This window comes from Cynocephalus volans, chromosome 14 (genome assembly GCF_027409185.1).
Source record: "Cynocephalus volans isolate mCynVol1 chromosome 14, mCynVol1.pri, whole genome shotgun sequence".
NCBI classification, from domain to species: domain Eukaryota; kingdom Metazoa; phylum Chordata; class Mammalia; order Dermoptera; family Cynocephalidae; genus Cynocephalus; species Cynocephalus volans.
The window spans coordinates 94,387,604-94,407,621 of NC_084473.1; the positions used below are offsets into that span (position 1 = coordinate 94,387,604).

General features: G+C 42.3%; 1 protein-coding gene and 1 pseudogene across 3 annotated transcripts in view; both read left to right on the forward strand.

Annotated features, from left to right (window-relative positions):
• LONRF2 (LON peptidase N-terminal domain and ring finger 2) overlaps nt 1-15,810 on the forward strand; it is a 42,230-nt gene extending 26,420 nt beyond the window's left edge. For 2 of the 3 annotated variants that reach the window (XR_010021662.1, XR_010021663.1), the window contains 4 exons: nt 3,864-4,026; nt 6,573-6,722; nt 9,222-13,275; nt 13,312-15,810. Coding sequence is in view for 1 of the 3 variants with exons in the window: in XM_063078311.1 (XP_062934381.1) it covers nt 3,864-4,026; nt 6,573-6,722; nt 9,222-9,416 (508 nt within the window). In the remaining 2 variants the exon portion in view is untranslated. Of the gene's footprint in view, nt 1-3,863; nt 4,027-6,572; nt 6,723-9,221 lie in introns of all 3 variants that reach the window. The other variant, XM_063078311.1, reaches the window with a different exon arrangement.
• LOC134363222 (cytochrome c-like) lies at nt 955-1,315 on the forward strand (annotated as a pseudogene).
• Nucleotides 15,811-20,018: the final 4,208 nt, after the last annotated feature.

Here is a 20,018-nt window from a genome sequence, read left to right on the forward strand (position 1 = left end):
AATACTCAATGTCATAGACATGCCCTTTCTGCCCAAATTATGTTACAAATTGAAAGTAATTCCAGTCAACATTCTGAGAAGGTTTTTTTTTTTTAAAGAATCTGTGTGGAAAACCAAAAAAAAACCAAAAACCAAAAAAAACAAACATAGTTTTGAAGAAAACAGCTGAACAGAGGGGAGAACATTCCTATAGTATCAAACCATAGTGAGTAGGTCAGTGAAACAGAATATACAGATTAGAAATAGTAGAAATAGATTCACTCATATGGGCTCCAAATTATATATAATTTTGTGAAAAAAGACAAACTACTAGATCAGAGGTGCCCAGAAAATTAGTGGGTAGTCCAGATCGGGGAAAAAATCTCTTCTTTCCCTTCCACTATATACAAAAAGTAACATATTTACAGTCATTATGTGAAATATGAAAAACAAAATATAAAAATGTTTGAGAGGAAATATTAGGGACTCTCTTTATAATCCGCAGCACCCTGGGTGGGGAGGGCAGAGTTGGCAGCATCAGTGGAAATGAGGTGAGGACCGTGTGTGCCAGGAGCAGGAACAGAGCTGGTGAGTAGAGCCTGTGCCCGGGCCAGCCTCATGCTCTCTGAAACCCCTGCCAGTGCCTGGCCAAGGGGGCTGAGGAGCCTCCTTTAAGATTCTGTCTCTTCGTGTCTCTGGGGCCCTCCCCAGAGTGCAAGCTCATTCGAACTGCTGGGATACACGTCTTCTGTCACCTGTAGCCCTTCCTCTGCCGTCCCCATCACTGACATATTTAGCATTTAACAGGTGTCATCTGCAGGTGTCTGTTGGAGACAACCTTGCAGGTCTGATGTGGAGACACCGTTTGTTTTGTGCGGCTTTTTATTCCTTTAAAAAACACAAACTTGGAGAGCAGGACATCTGGTTTCCAAGTGTGAACCTTCGTAGCCCAAGCAACAAAAGAGAGAATTAAAAATGGATGAGGTTGAGAAAGGAAAGCAGACTTTTGTTCAGAAGTGTGGCCGGTGCCACACTGTGGAAGAGGGAGCTGAGCACAAGACTGGCCCAATCTCCACAGTCCATGTGGGTGGAAGACAGGTCAGTTCGCTGGATTCTCTCGCACAGATGCCAGTAAGAACAGAGGCAGCACCTGGGAGAGGAGACACTGATGGAGTGTTTGGAGAACTCCAAGAAGTACCTCCTTGGAACAAAAAGGATCTTTACTGGCATTAAGAAGACATAAAGGGCAGACTTGATAGCTTATCTCAAAAAAAAGCTGCTAATGGGTGGTAGTTGGCCACTGCCTTATTTATTACAAAACAGAAATGTCTCATGACTTTTTATGTGTACCATAATTTAACTGATCTCATCCACCAGACTTCAGATTGTGAATGACTGACAGAATATTTTCGTTGGATGGTCCTGATTTAAGTAAGACTGGCTTGTGGTTAAATGAATATGATAGGTTTTTTGAATTTTGATAGTAATTCCAGTTCACTAAATGCTATATCACTGTTTTCTCCTTCTAAAGATATGATTGGACTTGATCAGAAATGTTCACCTTTTCACAAAGATGGTGAATGTCATCTCAAAACCTATTGGAGATTGGTTTGTATCTAAATTATATGACTGATTAAATGAATAAATTTAAATACTGGGGAAATCCCTTCACTGTCTCAGAACCGAGCAAGACTCACCTGTGTTTTAATTTGTGCTCATTAGTCTGTTAAAGGCAAGGGCTGAAGATGAAGTAGCAATGTCTGTCTCATATTTTTGGTCTTAACTATGCCAGTCTAATTAGAATTCCCTATATCGAAAATGCTGCCTTTTACTTGTTGAAAGGCCTTTAGTGTGGTTTGTGTATAATATCAAATAAAGAATATTTATTACTTGTCCATTCTACCCAAAGTAATATGACATTTTCATGATGTCAATTCTTCCAGTCCAAGAGCATGGAATGTCTTTCCACCTTTTTTTGACCTCTTCAATTTCTCTTCATAGTATTCTGTAGTTTTGTAGATAGAGATCTTTCACCTCCTTGGTTAAATTGATTCCTAGGTATTTTATTTTTTTGGTGACTGTTGTAAATGGCCTTGCTTTCTTGATTTTTTTTCCCTGCTAGTTTGTTATAGTATAAAAACACTACTGATTATTTGGTACTGATTTTGTATCCTGCAACACTACTGTAATCTGCAATCTACAGATTCAATGCAGCCCCCATGAAAATACCAATGCCATTCTTCACAGAAATAGAAAAAGCAATCCTAACATCCATACAGAATAACAAAAGATCTCGAATAGCCAAAGCAATCCTGAGCAAAAAAAATAAAGCTGGAAGCATAATGCTGCCTGATTTCAAGTTATATTACAAAGCTGTTGTAACCAAAACAGCATGATACTGGCATAAAATCAGACACTTAGATCAATGAAACAGAATAGAAAACCCGGGAATCAACCCACATAGTTACAGCCAACTGATCTTTAATAAAGGCAATAAGAACATACATTGGGGAAAAGACTGCCTCTTCAATAATTGGAAAATTGAGAAAATTTGACATCCATATGCAGAAGAATGAAACTGGACCTGTGCCTCTTACCATATACCAAAATCAACTCAAAATGGATTAAAGACTTAAATATAAGACCTGAAACCATAACATTACTAAAAGAAAACATAGGGGAAGCACTTCAGAAAGTAGGACTGGTTAAAGACTTTCTGAATAAGACTCCAAAAGCACAAGCAACAAAAGAAAAAATAAATGGGATTATATCAAACTAAAAAGCTTCTTTACAGCAAAAGAAAGAAACAACCGAGCAGAAGGACAGCGTACAGAATGGGAAAAAATATTTGCAAACTGTACATCCAACAAGGGATTAATATTAAGACTATATAAGGAACTCAAACAACTATACAGTAAAAAAACAAATAATACAATTTAAAAATGGGCAAAGGAGATGAACAGACATTTTTCAAAGGAAGACATACAAATGGCCAACCAGGTACATAAAAAAATGCTCAGCATCACTATCTTCAGGGAAATGCAAATCAAAACCACATTGAGATATCATCTCACCCCAGTTAGACTTGCCAGTATTAAAAAGACCGAGAATCACAAATGCTGGTGAGGATGCAGGCAAAGGGGAACTCTTCTACACTGTTGGTTGGATTGTAAACTAGCACAACCAACATGGAAAACAGTTATGGAGATTTCTCAAACAACTACAGATAGACCTACCTTATGATCCAGCATCCCACTACTGTGTATATATCCAAAGGAATGGAAGTCATCATGTCAAAGGGTTTCCTGCGCTCCTGTGTTCATCTCAGCTCTGTTTACAATAGCCAAAATATGTAACCAACCTAAATGTCCACCAATGGACAACTGGATAAGGAAAATGTGGTACATATACACAGTGAAATACTACTCAGCCATAACAAATAATGAAATTCTGCCATGTGCAGCAACATGGATGAGCCTGGAGAAAATTATCTTAAGTGAGATAAGCCAGGTACAGAAAGAGAAATGCCACATGTTCTCACTTGTAACTGGGTGCTAAGAAAGAAGGAAAGGAAGGAAGGGAGGAAAGAAAGAACCATAATTATATGTTGAACTTTTAGAAGAGGACAAACCTAAGGATACTAGACATGGGGGGAAGGGAGGGAGAGGGTGGGGAGTGATGGGTCAGGTAAGAGGCATAAAGAAAAATTACGATTTGTAATAATGAATATGCTAATAGTAATATGCGCGCTCGCGGGCACGTGCACACACGCACACGCACGCACACGCACGCACTAAAATAAAAACCCAAACTTTCACCTAGGGAAAAATAAAGACCTCCTGCATTTTAAAAATCATGGTCATTTCTCCAAACCGACCTTCCAGGATTTCAGAATATGGCTGCATGCTGGAGATTAAGGACGTGAGAACTTTTCCTGATGGAAGTTCAGTGGTGGACGCGATTGGCATCAGTCGGTTCAGAGTGCTAAGCCACCGCCACAGAGATGGCTATAACACGGCGGACATTGAATACCTGGAAGATGAAAAGGTAAGGCTTACTTTCCTGTGTGTTTTATGGACGTCGGTCACCTTGATTCTGTCTGCATTGTGCAGAAACATGGTCAGATTTTATTGACAATATTGTTCATTTCCTCCTTCACTCAGCACTTATTTATTCCCTCCGTGGATTTTTTACCTGAGTTGGAGCTGGTAGAGAAATCTTCTACTCCTAAAAAAAAATAGCCTTACTGCCCTGAGGGAATATGTAAACCTGTACATTGCAAAGTGGATTTGTGTTTCATGGTTTTGATAGTCTAGTCCAGGGGCTGGCAAACTTTAAGGGTCAGATAATAATTTAGACTTTGCAGGCCGTATGGTCTCCGTTGCCCCTACTTAGCTCTGCTCTTGTAGTACAAAAGCAGCCACAGGCAATATGCAAATGAATGGGCATGACTGGTTTTCAATAAAATTTCATTACAAAAGCATAGTGGTGAGCAGTCACGAGCATTAGTCAGTGCCAGTTCTAGATATTAGTATCTGTTGAGAATGAGACATAATATACAATAGTGCTTAAAAATACTTTCCAAAGCTAAATATAAAAGGCTTGAATCTCTACCCCTTAAAAATTATCTATGTGTCTGATGTAAATATCAGGACACATCATTTGACAAAGTAACAAGATGTTTTGAAGAGACTCTCAAAAACATGTGTGCAAGGATGTCCATAACAGTCTTACCCATTAATGGCCCAAAACTAGAAGCAGCCCAGATGCTGATCAGGTGAATGGATTGTAATACATTCATACGATGGGATGCTAGTCAGCAGCAAAAAAGAATGAACGACGGATGCCCGAAGCAGCATGGAAGCATCTCATAGACGTTATGGGAGTGAGGGGGGCTAGGCACATGAAGAATACACACTGTGTGACTCCACTTGTATACTTCCAGGAGCAGGCACATCTGGTCTATGGTGATGGAAGTCAGAAACGTGGTGTAGGGTGGGCCTTGTGATTGACTGGAAAGGGGGTTGAGAATCTTTCTAGGTGATGGAAATGTTTAGGGTGGTGGTTAGACTGGTGTGTGCAATTGACAGAAGTCTGAGCTAAACCATTGAGATTATGCATTTTTGGTATGTAAATTATACTGCAACAAAAAATATTTAGAGGGAGGAAATCCTTGGAATTATTCTGTTCCTCTTGTATTTCTTTGGCTGACATTTGGAAATGTGGAAGCGAGAGTAGTGGCCATTCCACATCACACTAGAAGTCACTTTGGGGACAGGGACATGTATTCATGTGAGTGGAGTCACACTCCGAACGCTGGCTCTGTCCCCCTCCAGCTGCTGTTTCTGGTCCTCTCAGGCCCTGTGTGCACAGAGCCACGCAGTGCAGAGGAGCAGGGCAGGGAGCCAGACTCCAAGGCCAGCACCAGAGAGTGGCGTTTAGACTGTGGCTGAATGTGACAGTTCTCAGGGTCCCTCTGCAGGATTGATAACAAATCTGATGAGAGAGTTTATGGACTATTGTTGTGGATGACAGCTAATGGTGTATTGTATATATTTTTAAATGGGGGCCTAAACAGTCACAGCATGAAATAATTTTAGGCTTTTTAAAAAATCCTCTACCACATATGAATATTTGATTTGTGTAAATGAAATTGAGGATAGTTATATGCGTTACAATATAATTCCTATATCTGTGAAATCTTAGTTTTCACAGATATAGGAATCTTATAACCAGGAAGGGCCTTAATGGTTTATTCCCATTTTACAGATGAGGAAACTGTCCAATGAGGCCATGAGCCTGGCTAAAATTTACACATGCGAGTTAGTGATGAAGCCATAACAAACCTGGGTCCCCTGATTCCCAGTCTAGTGTCCTTCCTACTTTAACAGGTGTTCCTAAGTAGGATGGAGACATAGTTAGTGGCTGACTTGACAGGGAGATGGGTACCAGAAGCCGAGTGTGGGAAATCTAAAGTGTGTGCCGACCGTGCGCTGGAGCCCATCAGTGTAAGGCTGATGTAATGAATGCCATGTTCTTCCTACATGTCTTTTGGAATATAGTTTGGTGATAGGAATACAATTTTAACAGTGTCAGACTCTTTGACTTGGTAATTCTGCTTCTAGCAAACTATCCTGATCCTTATTCCTAGGAAATAATGCCTCCCTCCCTTGCCAAAAAGAAAAATAAAATGGAAAAAAAAAAACTTCTGCATAAATATATTACTGTGTTATTTTTAAAAATAAAGAAATTGGAATACTGTAAATATATTTTCTGTGAATGGCTAAGTAAATTATGGCATATCTCAGATACATAATTGCATACAGCCATTGAAAATTATTCATAATAACCTAGGATATGTGCTTATATTATAGTGTTAAGAGAAAAATTAGGATGTGATTGATAGATCTCAACTGCGTAAAAAAATAAGTGTAGATTTCTGTATTGCACATATATCATTTTTATGAAACAGTAATGAATTATAGAAGTAAAAAATGCCGTGAATCCACTTAACAGATGTGGCAGAGATCACTGCCTGTGTTCCGTGTGTGACCGTGAATGGTTAAAGTGCTTGTCCCTTTTTCCTCGGTCAGGTGGAAGGTCCAGAGTCTGAAGAACTTGCCACGCTTCATGATTCCGTTTATCAACAGTCTGTTTCCTGGTTTGCTTCTCTCCAGGATCACATGAAAGAACAAATTCTGAGTCATTTTGGGATAATGCCAGACAGGGAATCTGAGCCTCAGGTACATTTTCCTTTTTTCTTTTATATTGCTATTACTTCCTGCCATTATGTGCTAAGACACATCATTCTGATGGAAAATTTGGCAGTACAGCACTATATTACTCCTTTATGACTGCTGATAAACCAGTCATTTATTAACAGCTCAGAGAAGCACCCAGTATGGTAGTACGTGCCTTCTGGAGCAAAATAGTAAGTGCTTTCTGACCAACATACATAAAGATCATTTCTTTTCTCTCAGAAATCCATTCATTCTGCCTGGCTATCAGCTTTTGTACCTCTGCTTCCCTTGCTGATATCACATGAGTTAAAGAGCAATTTCCTTGTATTGGCACAAGGACTGTGTTCTGTACATAGCATTGCCTCGCACCAAATAAACAGATATTGAATAAATGAGGAGAAAACCCCATAACTCTTGTTAAATTAGAAGCATTACTTCCCTGTCCTTCGTGGTACCCTGCTGTCCAGTCTTCACGGGCTCTAGTGCTCCCTACGAGTGCTTTTGGGGAAGCTGGTTCTTTAAGCAGTGAATAGGCTTCAGGTTTGTGAAGCACGTCTAAGGTCAGGTGACTCCTGTCCTGCGCATGTGAGGGAGAGAGCCAGGCTGGATGGTTTAGAATCGTAACTGGGAGTGTAAACTTCTTCCACCTGCCCATGGGTACACGCCTGTCTTTGAGAAAGCAGGGTAGTAGGACCAACTGTCAGCAGGTTAAGGGTATGATGAAATGGTTTTTGTATCTTTTCCCATCCTTTTTTACTTTTTTTCCCTTCTTCTTGAGGGCTGCTATCTTTCACCTCTGCCTGAGTTCTGTCTTTTCCAAATTATGACAGTGCTTGAAATGCCTTTGCCTCTAAGTCCTTCCTCATCCTCCATTTTCTTACAAGCCCTGTTTCTACACTGTCCCATACATAACCCAGATTCAGAAAGCAAGGTGATTAGACTAACTCGTGTTAAGGTATGAATTATTCTTTTCCCTAGGGATTTTTGCTGGTTAACCCAAGTTAATCTCTTAATTGGTAGGTGCATTAGCTTTCTATTACTGCTGTAATGAATTACCACACTGTAGTGGCTTAAAGCAACACCACTTTATTATTGTACAGTTCAGTAGGTCAGAAGTCTAGCAGATCACACTGGGCTATGATCAAAGTGATGGCAGGTGCATTTCTTTCTGGAGGTTCCAGGGGAGAATCTGTTTCCTTGCTGTGGCGTTCCTAGGCTCATGAGTCCCTTCCTCCATCTTCAAAGCCAGCAACACTGCATCTCTCTGACCATTCTTCCATGATCACATCTCCCTCTGACCGTAGTCCAGAAGGGACCCGTGTGATGCATTGGGCCTACCAGGATAATCTCCCTATTGCAAGGTCCTAACTTAATCACACCTGCGAAGTCCCTTTGGCCATGGAAGGTACCGTATTGACAGTCTTTAGGAATTAGAGCATAGACATCTTTGGGGACTGTTTTTCAGTGTGTCACAGAGATTTTTGGATAGTATGTAGGGAATACTTTTTGCCGAGGTCCTTTCCATTAAGCATGCTACCTGGATTTTTTTCACCCTATAAGATGGGGGTGAAGGAGAATGTCAATCCATATAGCAGGTTATTTTCTCTCTGACATCCGTACCTCCTCCTCTCTGAAGGGTGGATTTGTATCTTTCTCAGTGGCTTGGGCTGCCCTCTGTGGGTTTTGGCTGCAGTTTTACTTCTATTCCTCCAGTAAAATCCACCCCACCCTGAGCTAAGACAACTCCAGACTCCACCCTCCCTAGTTACCAGCTGGGTTTCTATTTTCCTTTGGAGTGGGAATGGAGGAAAAAATCTAAGACCCTGGAAGCAAGAAGCCCTGGATGTCTTAGTTCCAGTACAGGGAGTTTCGAGAACAAGTTTATGATCAGCTTTTGCTTAGAGTTCAATCCAGAAGTGCCTGTTTGATTTAAAGGCTATCAGTAGCATAATTCTTCTTAAGTATATAACTCATGATAACGCCCACATGTAGTAACACGTACACATACATATGTTTTATACATCTACACATTTGCCACATTGGCTTTATTGTAAGATTTATTTTATTGTGACACCCAAACTTGTTCACATACTTTTAGCCTTTAGAATATTATAATATTATGTTTTGTATAGCATTCTCAAAACTTAAAAAACAGTAACAGAACATTGGAAAGTGGAGGTAAAAGTTATGGTCCTCTCTTCTGACTTGGGTATACTCTTAGCTGGAGACTCGAGAGGACAGAAGGAACTGATTCATAGACTTTCCTCCATGCAAGGGGCTTCTCTTTGCAAGCTGTTTCCTTTGTGAGTTCCCCGCACCTTTCAGTGTGTAACATAAAAGTAAACTATATATTTTGAGGGCTGAAAGGATTCTGAAGTAGCCCTAGAAGAGAAGGTGGCACTTAATTCTTGCTCGCATGCTCGTTGGTTAAGCATGAGACTGCCTTGGGGAACAGGCTTGTATCTTAGGCATCAGTCTTGTTTCCTTTCATTTCCTTCGCAGAGTAATCCGAGTGGTCCTGCCTGGTCCTGGTGGATCCTGGCAGTGTTGCCACTGGAACGCAAGGCGCAGCTGGCCATACTCGGCATGACCTTGCTCAAGGAGCGTCTCCTTGCCATCCGCCGGATATTAGTCATCATCACACGTAAGATGAATAGTCGGCAAGAGCTGCTTAATAACAGGGAGAGAAAGAATTGATTTTCTCTCTCTGTCACCATTTCTGGAAGCCCTTGTGTTTTTGTGAATGCCAAACATGGATGAGTAGTCATCCCCTCCATTGTGCTTTGTAAAATGCTTGTGGATAAGTTTACAAAATGGAACACTTGCCAAACATTGCCTCCCACCCCAAAACTAAAAGTCTGTGCCCAGTGAAATCTGACTCTGTACAGGTTAGCCTGAAGTTTGAATGGAGCCCATGGTTGGAAAACAACCTAAGATAATCTCTTCTAAACAGATGCGTTGGGAGCACAGTTCACTGACAGCACAGGATACCACAGATGGTTTACGTGTGGTTTAGGTTTCACAAGAAAGACGTGCTGCCTTCCCAGGCAGTGTCTTGCTCTGCCAGATGGAAGCAACGTGCTTCAGCAGTGAGGCAGTAGGGGAAACCATGTTCTTATCTGGAAGCAGATTTCTCAGGGCACAGACTGACTGAAAATGCACTTAGGCTTTGTGTGTCGCTGTGAAGTTGTCTGTGAAATAGAGGAATCAAACCATCGTCCAGTGCAGGAGCCAAAATTAGTCCTTACCCAAGAAGTAGTAGCTACCAGGTAGAACTGTATTTAGTATCATGTTGTAGTACCAGGTGTTGTGAATTGCATGTTGTAATCCAATGATTGTCAAAATACAAGGTGTACCCTGGAAATAGAAAAATCTGAGGATAATGTAGTTTATTTGAGGATATGTATATTTATACACACTTAGTAAACAGTGAGCCAAAGTGAGTTAAAACCATGTATGCATTGGGATGTCAAACACAACCAAACAAGTGCAAAGAACTTGTTGAAAGCATAATCTTGACTCATTGCTCTAATGGATACTAAGCATTTGGGAAATAGTCATCTTTTCTGCCAGGATTTGCATTAGAAATTAGGCCCATCAGTAAATTTCAGCTGACTATCCGTCCGCTAATATATGAAGACATTGAAAAGCTGCCGTGCAATGATAATGTGTCCATTCCGGGGAAATATACCAAAGAATACAAGGAGGGGGAGGGTGCTATGGGAAGTAAATATTCAGTGTTTTTTCTCCAACATCAACCTGACATTATCTTTGTTTTTTTAAAACAGTTTTACAGTGATCAGACCAGGTGTTATCTGTTAAAGAAGAATAGGTATAACTTCTGACCTCTAATGCACGTTGGTAATATTGGTTGGAATAACCATTTAAACCTGGGTACTCAAATGTTCTCACTGGCCTAACAAGCTGGTGCACAGATGGCTCTTTCATCTGTGAGATGGGTGTTCTTAACTGAGGGACAACAGGCACCAAAGTCCAAATCACAACAGCAAGCTTTGCTTTATTCACTCACAGTATGTGACATTTGAGTTGTAAAAAATACATTTCATAATACAAAATGCTGATGGTTTATCAAACCATCAAACATTTTTTTAGAAAGACTTTACAACCATACTATTAATTTTTTTAATTGTAGGAGTCAAAACTTAGTTTCATCATGGCAGTTAGAAAATCCTATACCTGTGTAGCTTAATTATAAAGAGAAAATTTGAGAGTATTTTCCAGTCAAATGTTTCAAGTGCCTCACTTATTGTGAATCTCAAATCTGGTCTTGAAATCTTGAACATGGTTTAAAGGCAGTTTTGCCAAGTGGTTTCTAAGAGATTTTATTAATTCGTATATTAACAATAGTAGTCAACTTTCTTAGGCATTATAACCTAATATGATGATTTAAAAGAAAACAGAACAGCTTCTAATATGCCAGAAGACCTTTACTAGAAGTGATTCATGAAATTTGCTGTGCAGTGACCATCCTCGGTCTTTCAGAAAAATTTTTTGTGCTTCAATACTGTATCCGAACAGTTATAATTGCTCTTTACATATGGAGGTGTCTGCGTGACCATGATGTGATCATAATTTCTCAGGAGCCTTCCAGAATTTATGCTGCTGTACTCAGAGTGCTGGAGGCTGTTGCTTTGTCTTTTTCACTCTTTAAATGTCATAACTTGCATGGTTCCTGGAATCAGAACCATGGAGTTATTTCTTCCTGATTACGTTTGCCTCTTTCCGTAGGGCCTGCACAGCACTAATGATGCAGATGAGCGCAAGGCCAGTTTTTGTTTTCTGACACCAGAGGGAGTTAAGTACGATCACTCCATGCTCTCTGTGCTGAGCGTCACACCTCCACGTGGCGCGGAGTAGACATAGGCTGCCACTTGCTGAGCACTTAGATGACCTTACGTATCAGGAGGTCGAACCAAGGTAGTAACATCCCACCGTCATGTTATGAAGGAAGCCTCCTCTCACAAATTTTAAAAAAGAAAGAAACCCAGACTCCAGTTTGCACAAATTTAGCTGAAGCAGAACCGTGACTTCCTCCTCCCCCGCCCCTTCCCACCCCTTTTCTTCCAGGAGGTGTCATTTCTGAGGATTTCTCAGAAAATAATGTAATGTCTTATTCAAAGTCAGGGCATTCCAACTTTAATTTTACTGAAAGTGTTCCAACACTGATGCTTTAGTTATATGAGAATAGACGTGGAAAAGGGTAATAGTGCGGGGGAGTCATTTTTCCTTTTGAAGTGCAGTGCACTCTGTTAGGTATTTTTCCGTTCATTCTCCTAAATGGCTGGGATGATGCTGTACTTAGTCATGGGCTTCCGGGCAGGGGCAGTGTGGTCTGTGATGTCCTTTTGAAGTGGATACCCAGTGTGTTGAAGTGGGTCTCAGCATTTGCCATGTTTGGTTAAAACAGTGGCTTTCTTGGAGGCTTTGGGCTTCCAGATTGCAAATCAATGAAAGCCCCCAGACCGGTAGTAATAAGATCAGTGGACACCGGAATGTGCGCAGCTGCACTTGACAGGGTTTTTGCTTTTTCTGGAGGAAGTTTAGGTTCAAATGGGCCCCCATATCAGAGGAGCCGCTGCCTGGCCTATGGGGTCCAGGAGAGTATGTGCCCTCTCTCTGGGCTCCAGCTCTTATGGGATGGGGGCAAGATCCAAAATTTATACAGAGAAGGGAGAAATTATGAAAACCTCTAATATATAATGAGTTTTTATATACATGAAGGAAAGACATATCCCTGTTTAAATATTGGAAAGGGCCATGGGAATGTTTTTTAAAGTTTGGGTGAGGCGTGAGTCAGTCAAGGGGCCCTGAATTAAGAGAGATTGAACTCTGAATTAAACTAGTGATCTGGGACCATCAGAGATGTGACAGTTCTAGTGAACATCTTTCCCAAGAGCCCAGTGTTGTGTATTCTGAGAAGGGAAATATGTAACGTCTGCAACTCTGAAGGGAACAAGAGGTGTCCCAGGGAGGCCTTGTACTGTGGGCTCAGCTTATGTGGCGACGTGTGCGATTTTGATTTATATCTTGTGTATCTGTGAGGCAAGAGATTTACCCCGCAGTGAACAAACTCATAGGCAATGGCCCAGTGCTTTTTAATAAATGTTCAGATGGGACCATTTTCTGACCGGGTTATCTGATGTAAGATGACTGCTTGAGTTTGGCCAAATGTGTTGGTTTGGGGTCCCATCTTGGTTTTATTGGCTAAGGGATGGAGAGCAGTAGTGTTCCACGGAGCTCTGTCGTTGTGAGGGTGGTTGGCAGTGCCATCCACACTGCCTGTGAATTCCTGTTGCTGTTTGCTCAGTTAGACCCAAGGAAGTCAAGGGGCCTGGGAGAGGGTGATCTCTTCCAGCATCGTGGCACCTATCCAGGTACTGAAGACAGGAGAGGCTACCATCCTGCAGGTGGAATATGCTAGAGGGCCTAGGTTTAGCTCCATCCCATGTTAAGGAGGACTCTGTAGCCGTGCTGAGCTTGTTTCCATGGCCCCAAGCTTAATGGGCTGCTGGGTATGGAGACTCACGGGCTCAGGGTCTGTGAGAGCCTCTGTTTCCAGAGAGCCCAGTAGGTGCCCAGTCATTTGATGTTTTAATGGTGTGTAGAACAGGACTGCAAATTTCTTGCATCCAAAGCCCTTGGGCAACTTATGAGTGGAGGTTGCTAGTTTCCTTAGTGACGGAGTCTCTGAGGGTGCTAACAAGAGTGCTTATGAATTTTAATTTGGTCAAAGTTTTCTTTAATTTTAACGTTTGCTTGTATGTTTTTATGGGGTACAGTGTATTGTTTCAATACATGAATATACAGCACAGTGATTCATTTGAGGTAGATAGCATAGTTTTGTACCTGTTAGGGGAAAGCCCTGGCAAGCATCTTCACTGTGGCTTCCGTGGCAGGGGCTACAGGGCAGGGAAACAGCTTAGGACTGGCCAGATTGAATAATGTCAGAGGGTGACTAGGGCAAAGCAGATTGCCTCCTGGGTTGTAAGAGCCAGATAGAGGAGGAGGTTCAGAGTGTGGGCTCTGGACAGTTTAGTTTGCATATGGAAGGGCTCCCAGGAGAGCCCTTTGCTCTGAGAATTGGCCAGCCGTGAGAGGGGCAGTCTCTCCCTAGTCAGCGAGGCTACCAAGATGTCAAAACACCATAAAATACAAAAAAGCATGATTAATACAAGCTCACTCTAGTATTTCTGGCTACAGCTTCTGGAAGAGCTTGTACTCTTCAAATGAGTATGTTTTTCTCTGCGGAGGGTGAAGCCTGGGCCTGCAGCACCCTTCGTGTGTGCAGAAGCTCAGCACAGAACCACCTGTCTGCAATCCTGCAGCAAAGGACCGTGCTCTCAGGCAGAGCAGGGCCAGGGCCAGGAGAGCAGCCTAAGGCTCCCCATACCTATAGCAGCCGCCCAGGTAGAAAGACTGGACCTGAGGAATAACCGAGAACACTGAGGAAGTTTGCTGTCATGAGGCTGGATTGGCAGATGTGGCCTTTGAAGGCAAAAATGGAGTTTACAACATGAATATCTCTAACCTTTTGCTTTTCAGAGATCATTTTTAAAAAGTGCATTGGGGCCTTTGTTATTTACCATGCCGTTTTAACTTTAATAGTTTTGTCAAGTTCTGCACTGTGGACAGTTTGGTCAGCGGCCGACTTATCTTTTGTACTGCTTACCCCCACATGGTTTTCCACTGAGCTCTGGCAACAGCTGTTAAGAGGCAGGTTGGAAAGCTATGTACTCTATCCATACACTGTTCTTTCATGCTAGTAGAGGGTGGTGTGGTGTCATTAGCATCTTAATTTTATGGTTGTGAAATGATTTTACCAATTAAGAACTTGATGTGTATTTTTTCCATGTCATTAGAAGAGCAGATTTGAACAAAAAGGTCAATATAGATAAACTTAAAAATTGTGCTTTTACTTGTTTAGAGACAGGCAAAGTGTTGTCACATTCATGTACTATAGACTGTCCATCTGGTCTTTTGTTTTCTAAGTTTAAGTCAGGGTTAAAGATGTGATAAGAATATTTGGCATTTCTTGTGGTTTAAGTTGAGGCCAAACTTAAATGTTGCAGTATTTACTTCCTGTGTTCTTGTACTGTTCATTTTAATGAATTGGAATTGTATATCTAATATGTGATATTCGTAGTAAATAAAACTCACAGTGCTGTAAATGTTCCTTAATAAAAATAAATAATTACACCCAAGTAATAGGGTAGAATGACTAGAAATTAGATAAAGTCAGTGTGTAGGATGTTGTATTTGTTTCCTAGGGCTGCTCTAATAAATTACCACAGACTCAATGGCTTAAAACAATAGAAATTTATTCTCTCACAGTTCTAAGGATTAGAAGTCCAAAACCCATGTGTCGGCGGGGCATCTTCCTCTGAAGGCTCTGGGAAGAATCTTTCCTTGCCTCTTCTGGCTTCTGGTGGTTGCCAACAATCCGTGGCATTCCTCAGCTTGTGGCTGTGTGACATCAATCTCTGTCTCTGTCGTCATGTGGCCTTTTTCCCTCTGTGTATCTGTGTGTGCAGATGTCCCTCTTCTGATATAAGGACACCAGTTATTGGGTTTAGTGTCCACCCTGATCCAGGATGACCTCATTTTAACTTGATTATATCTTCAGAGACCCTCTTTCTAAATAAGGATCTGCATCCAGCCCAGCAACAACCGAGCCACCACTGGAAGCCCCTTGTCCCCCCTGCAGGAGTGAGGGGGGTGCCACGAGCCTCAACCACTCGCCCCTCCTTTCGTCTTCCCCCGCCCTATTTCCTTCCCCGTTCCCGTCTCCCCTCCCCTGTTAGCTGCTCTGCAACATCTTAGAATGTAAAAAAATAATATTAATAAGCTTTTAAAAAACCAAAAAAACCAAATAAGGTCATGTTCACAGGTTCTGGTTGGACATGACTTTTGGAGGAACACTATTCAACCCAGTACAGATGTGGAACTATTTCAACTTACTTCATCAGTAGAAAAATAAAGAGAAAGGTTGTCAGTGGCTTTACCTTAAAAACCGTAATTACTTTTTAAGATCAGTTCTATCCAAGACAGATCAGATTTAATAGGAACTGAAGCTGGCATAGTTTTTTGTTTTGGGGGTGGGGGTAGGGGGAGAGTGCTTCTTAAGAAAAGGAAGTAAAAATTGCAGATATAGAGTTAGCTATTAAAGTGCATATTTATTTAGAATTTTTAAAGGGGTAAATTAAAATTTTTTAAACTCAGCATAGCACACATCACAAAATCCTGAAAACTGTTTTTATTAACTTCATGACACCTTATGATACTTTTTCCTTCATTTTTTAACCTGCATATTCTTTGATCATCTCTTCCTATGATAATTTTGTATTAATTTCTAAAGAGAGAATGATATTTAAGTTCTTTCTCTAGCATAGTTATTGAAAAAAATTATCATCTAGAAGTTTTCACAAGTTATTATTGGTAATATTAAATTATTACGATTGTTGTCAATTGTGGGAAAAGTTATGTTGAATTCTTTTATACATGAGCTGTAAGATTCGGGCAGATTTCTCATGCAGTGGCTAATCTTAAAGTCCTTCAGCACTGTCTGGTAAAATTTTGGATGATGATGGAAAGGTTCCGTATTTGTGCTATCCAGTACGGTAGCCACTAGCCACATGTGGCTGTTGAGTACTGAAGATGTGGCTGGGAAACTGAATTTTTTATTTAATTCAAATTTAACCCTTGGCTTTTCACCCAGAAAGCTGCCCCCCGGGCTCTGTGGCCCATGTCTGCTGGGCCTCCCTCCAGCCCCAGTGATGAGGTCAGCAGATAGGGGCCTGAGCCAGTGAATTTGGTGAAAACTAACCAAAGGTGTGGAGGTATTAAATCATTGTCTGCCTACTCACTCACCTGTGTGCCCTCAGAGTGACCACTGAATACACACGTTTAAACAAGAAAAGGCTTGTGTTTCTGGACTGGTTCCTCTTTATGTTCTTGAGACTTGAAAGATCTTTTCCCTTCTTTCCATATGAGGTTGGGTGTATCAGTCAGGATGGGGTACATGATGCTGTGATAACAAGCAGCCCCCAAATCTCAGTGTCCTCAGTGGCACAGGTTTATCATTTACTAATACGATGTATTTATCTGAGGTGGGTACCTTTGATTGATGGCCCAGATCCCCTTCAGTGAGGGACTGGCTGCTGAGAGTTCTATTGGCTGGTGGCTTTTGGCTTTCAGCCCCTTCAGAGAGCCACCTCACCCAAAGTCATTGCCTTTCTGGGACAGCTTACATTCAGTGACTGATCGAAGTGATGTCAAAAGGCCTGGCTGGCTCAGACCAATACTGGACAGAGCTGAAAGGCCAGTTTAGCTCTGAGCTGCCTGTGAGCCCCACTGAGACCGTCGCTGCACCTGCAGTACAGGGGTTTCTCCCTTTGCCCCTCCCACTTCCTTCCTGAGGCACGAATCCATGGGTATTATTCTCAAGGACACTGATTAATAAGTATCCTACCTGCTAAACCCTGTCTCAGAGTCTTCTTCCCTAGCCAGCCTGCAATGGTAAGTACCAGGAGCAGACCAAGAACTCAAGCAATGAAATGGGGTTTGGAGCTGGGTCGCCCACCACTTTCTGGTAATAAGAGCTCCATCACTGGCGGTAGGTGGAACACAGATAGCCCCTGGCATGAAGCAACCATCCAGTTTTTTTAAAACTTTCACTGGTTGTGAATTGGGATACTGAACTAGCTCACTCAGTGTATCAGGCCTTTGAGAACTGTGGAATAAATACCGGCTGAGCATCCCTAATCCAAAAGCCCAAAATCCAAAATGCCCCAAAGTTTGAAGCTTTTTGAGTGCCAACGTGATGCTCAAGGGAAATGCTCCTTGGAGCATTTTGGGTTTTCAGATTAGGTATGCTCTTATGGGTATGTATTCTGCAAATATTTCAAAAGCCCAAATCCAAAACACTTTTGGTCCTAAGCATTTTGGATAAGGGATACTCAACCTGTAATAACTAGAAAGACAATAGAATTGGGTGGCTATTGCTAAAATTGGTTGATGCTCTGTAAAAAGATAACAAAAAGGTGTGAACAATTATTCACCAATTAAAATCACTTGAAAAGTGTGAATATCCAGATTCCCCTGAACCTACAGAAGTAGCTTGGAGATGGTGGTACAGAGGCTCTTCCTGCAGGGCTGATGCCATCTGCCCCTCAAGATCTACCTCCACCTTCCCTCCTGGTCACTAAACGCAGGGTTAAATCACAATAAATCCCATCCGGGGATGTTCAGAGCCTTATTAGGGGGAGGGGAGCCCTACATATCCAAGAAGCAGCAAGACCCAGCCAGCATGGACCAGCCGGAGCCAGCGGGCCACGTGTAGGGTGGGGTACTGAGGGCGTTTCATCGGGGAGTTGGAATATAAGGTTGAATAAGGGAGTGATGGTCGATTTGGGAGCACTCTCCTAGGATTCAGGATTAAAGACACTGATGAAGAGGCCAGGATTTGGGAGCATATCCTGGTGAAAGGGACACCAACAACGCTGAAGCCCAAGCTAGAGCTGGTGATCGCAAAGACCATCACAGAACTCAGCTTGCTCATGCAATTGGGATGGTAGAATTCCAGATAGAGGCCATGTGGCAGCCAGGAACTGCCAGCAGCCAAGTGAATATAGTTACTGCCACAAGTCACAATGTCCAGGGGGTGGAGGGAGGGATGCTTCTGACTCATGGATAATTACAAAGATGGTTATTAATCCCCGAGGGCAAGATCAATGGATAGCCACCAAGGAGCTACTCAGTCTGTACCACTGAAAGAAGTCCAGGGGCAATGGTCGGAGGTGAAGAGGGGTTGCCCTAGTAAAAGTTCACATTCCCTTGACTAGTTTCCATGTCTGAGCTGGGTTCAGATTCAGAACCCACTGACTGAAGAAGAGACCAGCTCCCCAGAGGAAAGGCCTGCAGTGCCGTGGCAGGTTTCCCCCAGTCCCTCTCCAAGAGTACTGTCATCCATGCGTTCAGGTAGCAGCAAGCTGGAGGAAGGGAGGGCTGTGCTGCTAAGGGACTCTTGGGGTCCACGTCTACATGGCTCTCCAGGGACATGAAACACCACATGACATCCCTGTTAGGGTAAGGTGCAGGAAGAGCAAATAATAAATGCAGTCCCTTCACGATACAGGTCACCGTGGGTCATTTCTCTGGTCCTTGAATATATAATCAGAATAGATACACCCGAGAGTATTTCTTGGCCTGAGAGGCAAATGGAAGCCTATAAAATTGATTCCTCTCCTCCTCAGCCACAATAGTAAATTAAAACAATATCATGTCCCAGGGGAGGTGGCATAAATCAGTGTCACTGTTAAATATCTAAAGGATGTATTGTTTCTCCATTTAACTTACAAGTCTGGCTGTTGCAAAATCCTAGTGGATCCTGGAAAATGGCAGTAGATGCTTCTAACCTCAACTGAGTATTGGCCGTGATGGCAGTCTGCCGTGCCAGATGCTGTATCTTTGCTAGAACACATGAACTTGGATGGAAGCAGTTGGTGTGCAAACAGTGGTTTTACAAATTCATTTCCTATCAGAAAAGAGGCACTTTGCATTCACATGAAACAAATAAACCATGTATACCTTTATAGTTTGCCCTAGGGCTACAGTTGACCCTCCTGCCCTCTGTCATAAGTAAAGTCTGAAGAGATCCGAGCCATCTGGAAGCCCCGCAGAATGTCACATCAATCAACTACATCCCTGATGCCATTCCAGTCAAACTGGACGAGCAAGAAGTGGCTAGCACATTGGAAGCCTGGGCAAAACACATGCGCTCCAGGGGATGGGAGACAAACCCTATAAAAATTCAGTGGCTTGCCACATCAGTATAATTTTCAGGGGTCCAGTGAGGAGGGGCATACAGGATATCCCACCCAAGTAAAGGACAAAGGATAGTATTTTGCACCTCCGTGTATGAAGAAAGGAGCACAGCACCTTGTAAGCCCCTTTTGGTTTTGGAGGCAGCACGTTATGTGTCTTGGAAAACTGCTTTGACCTATGTACTGGGTAGAACAAAAGGCTGCCTGTTTTGGGTAGGGCCCAGGGCAGGAAAGGGCCCTGCACCAGGCCCAGGCTATAGTGCACGGAGCCCTGACACTTGGGCCATGGATGTGATGGGCAGAATTGTGTCCCTGGCTCTAGGCATTTATATGTTGAAGTCCTAACCCCCAGGACCTCAGAATGTGACCATGATCGAAAATAGGGTTTTTGAAGAGTTAAGTTAAAAAGAGGTCACTAAGGTGGGCCCTGATCATAGACACATACAGAGGGAAGACC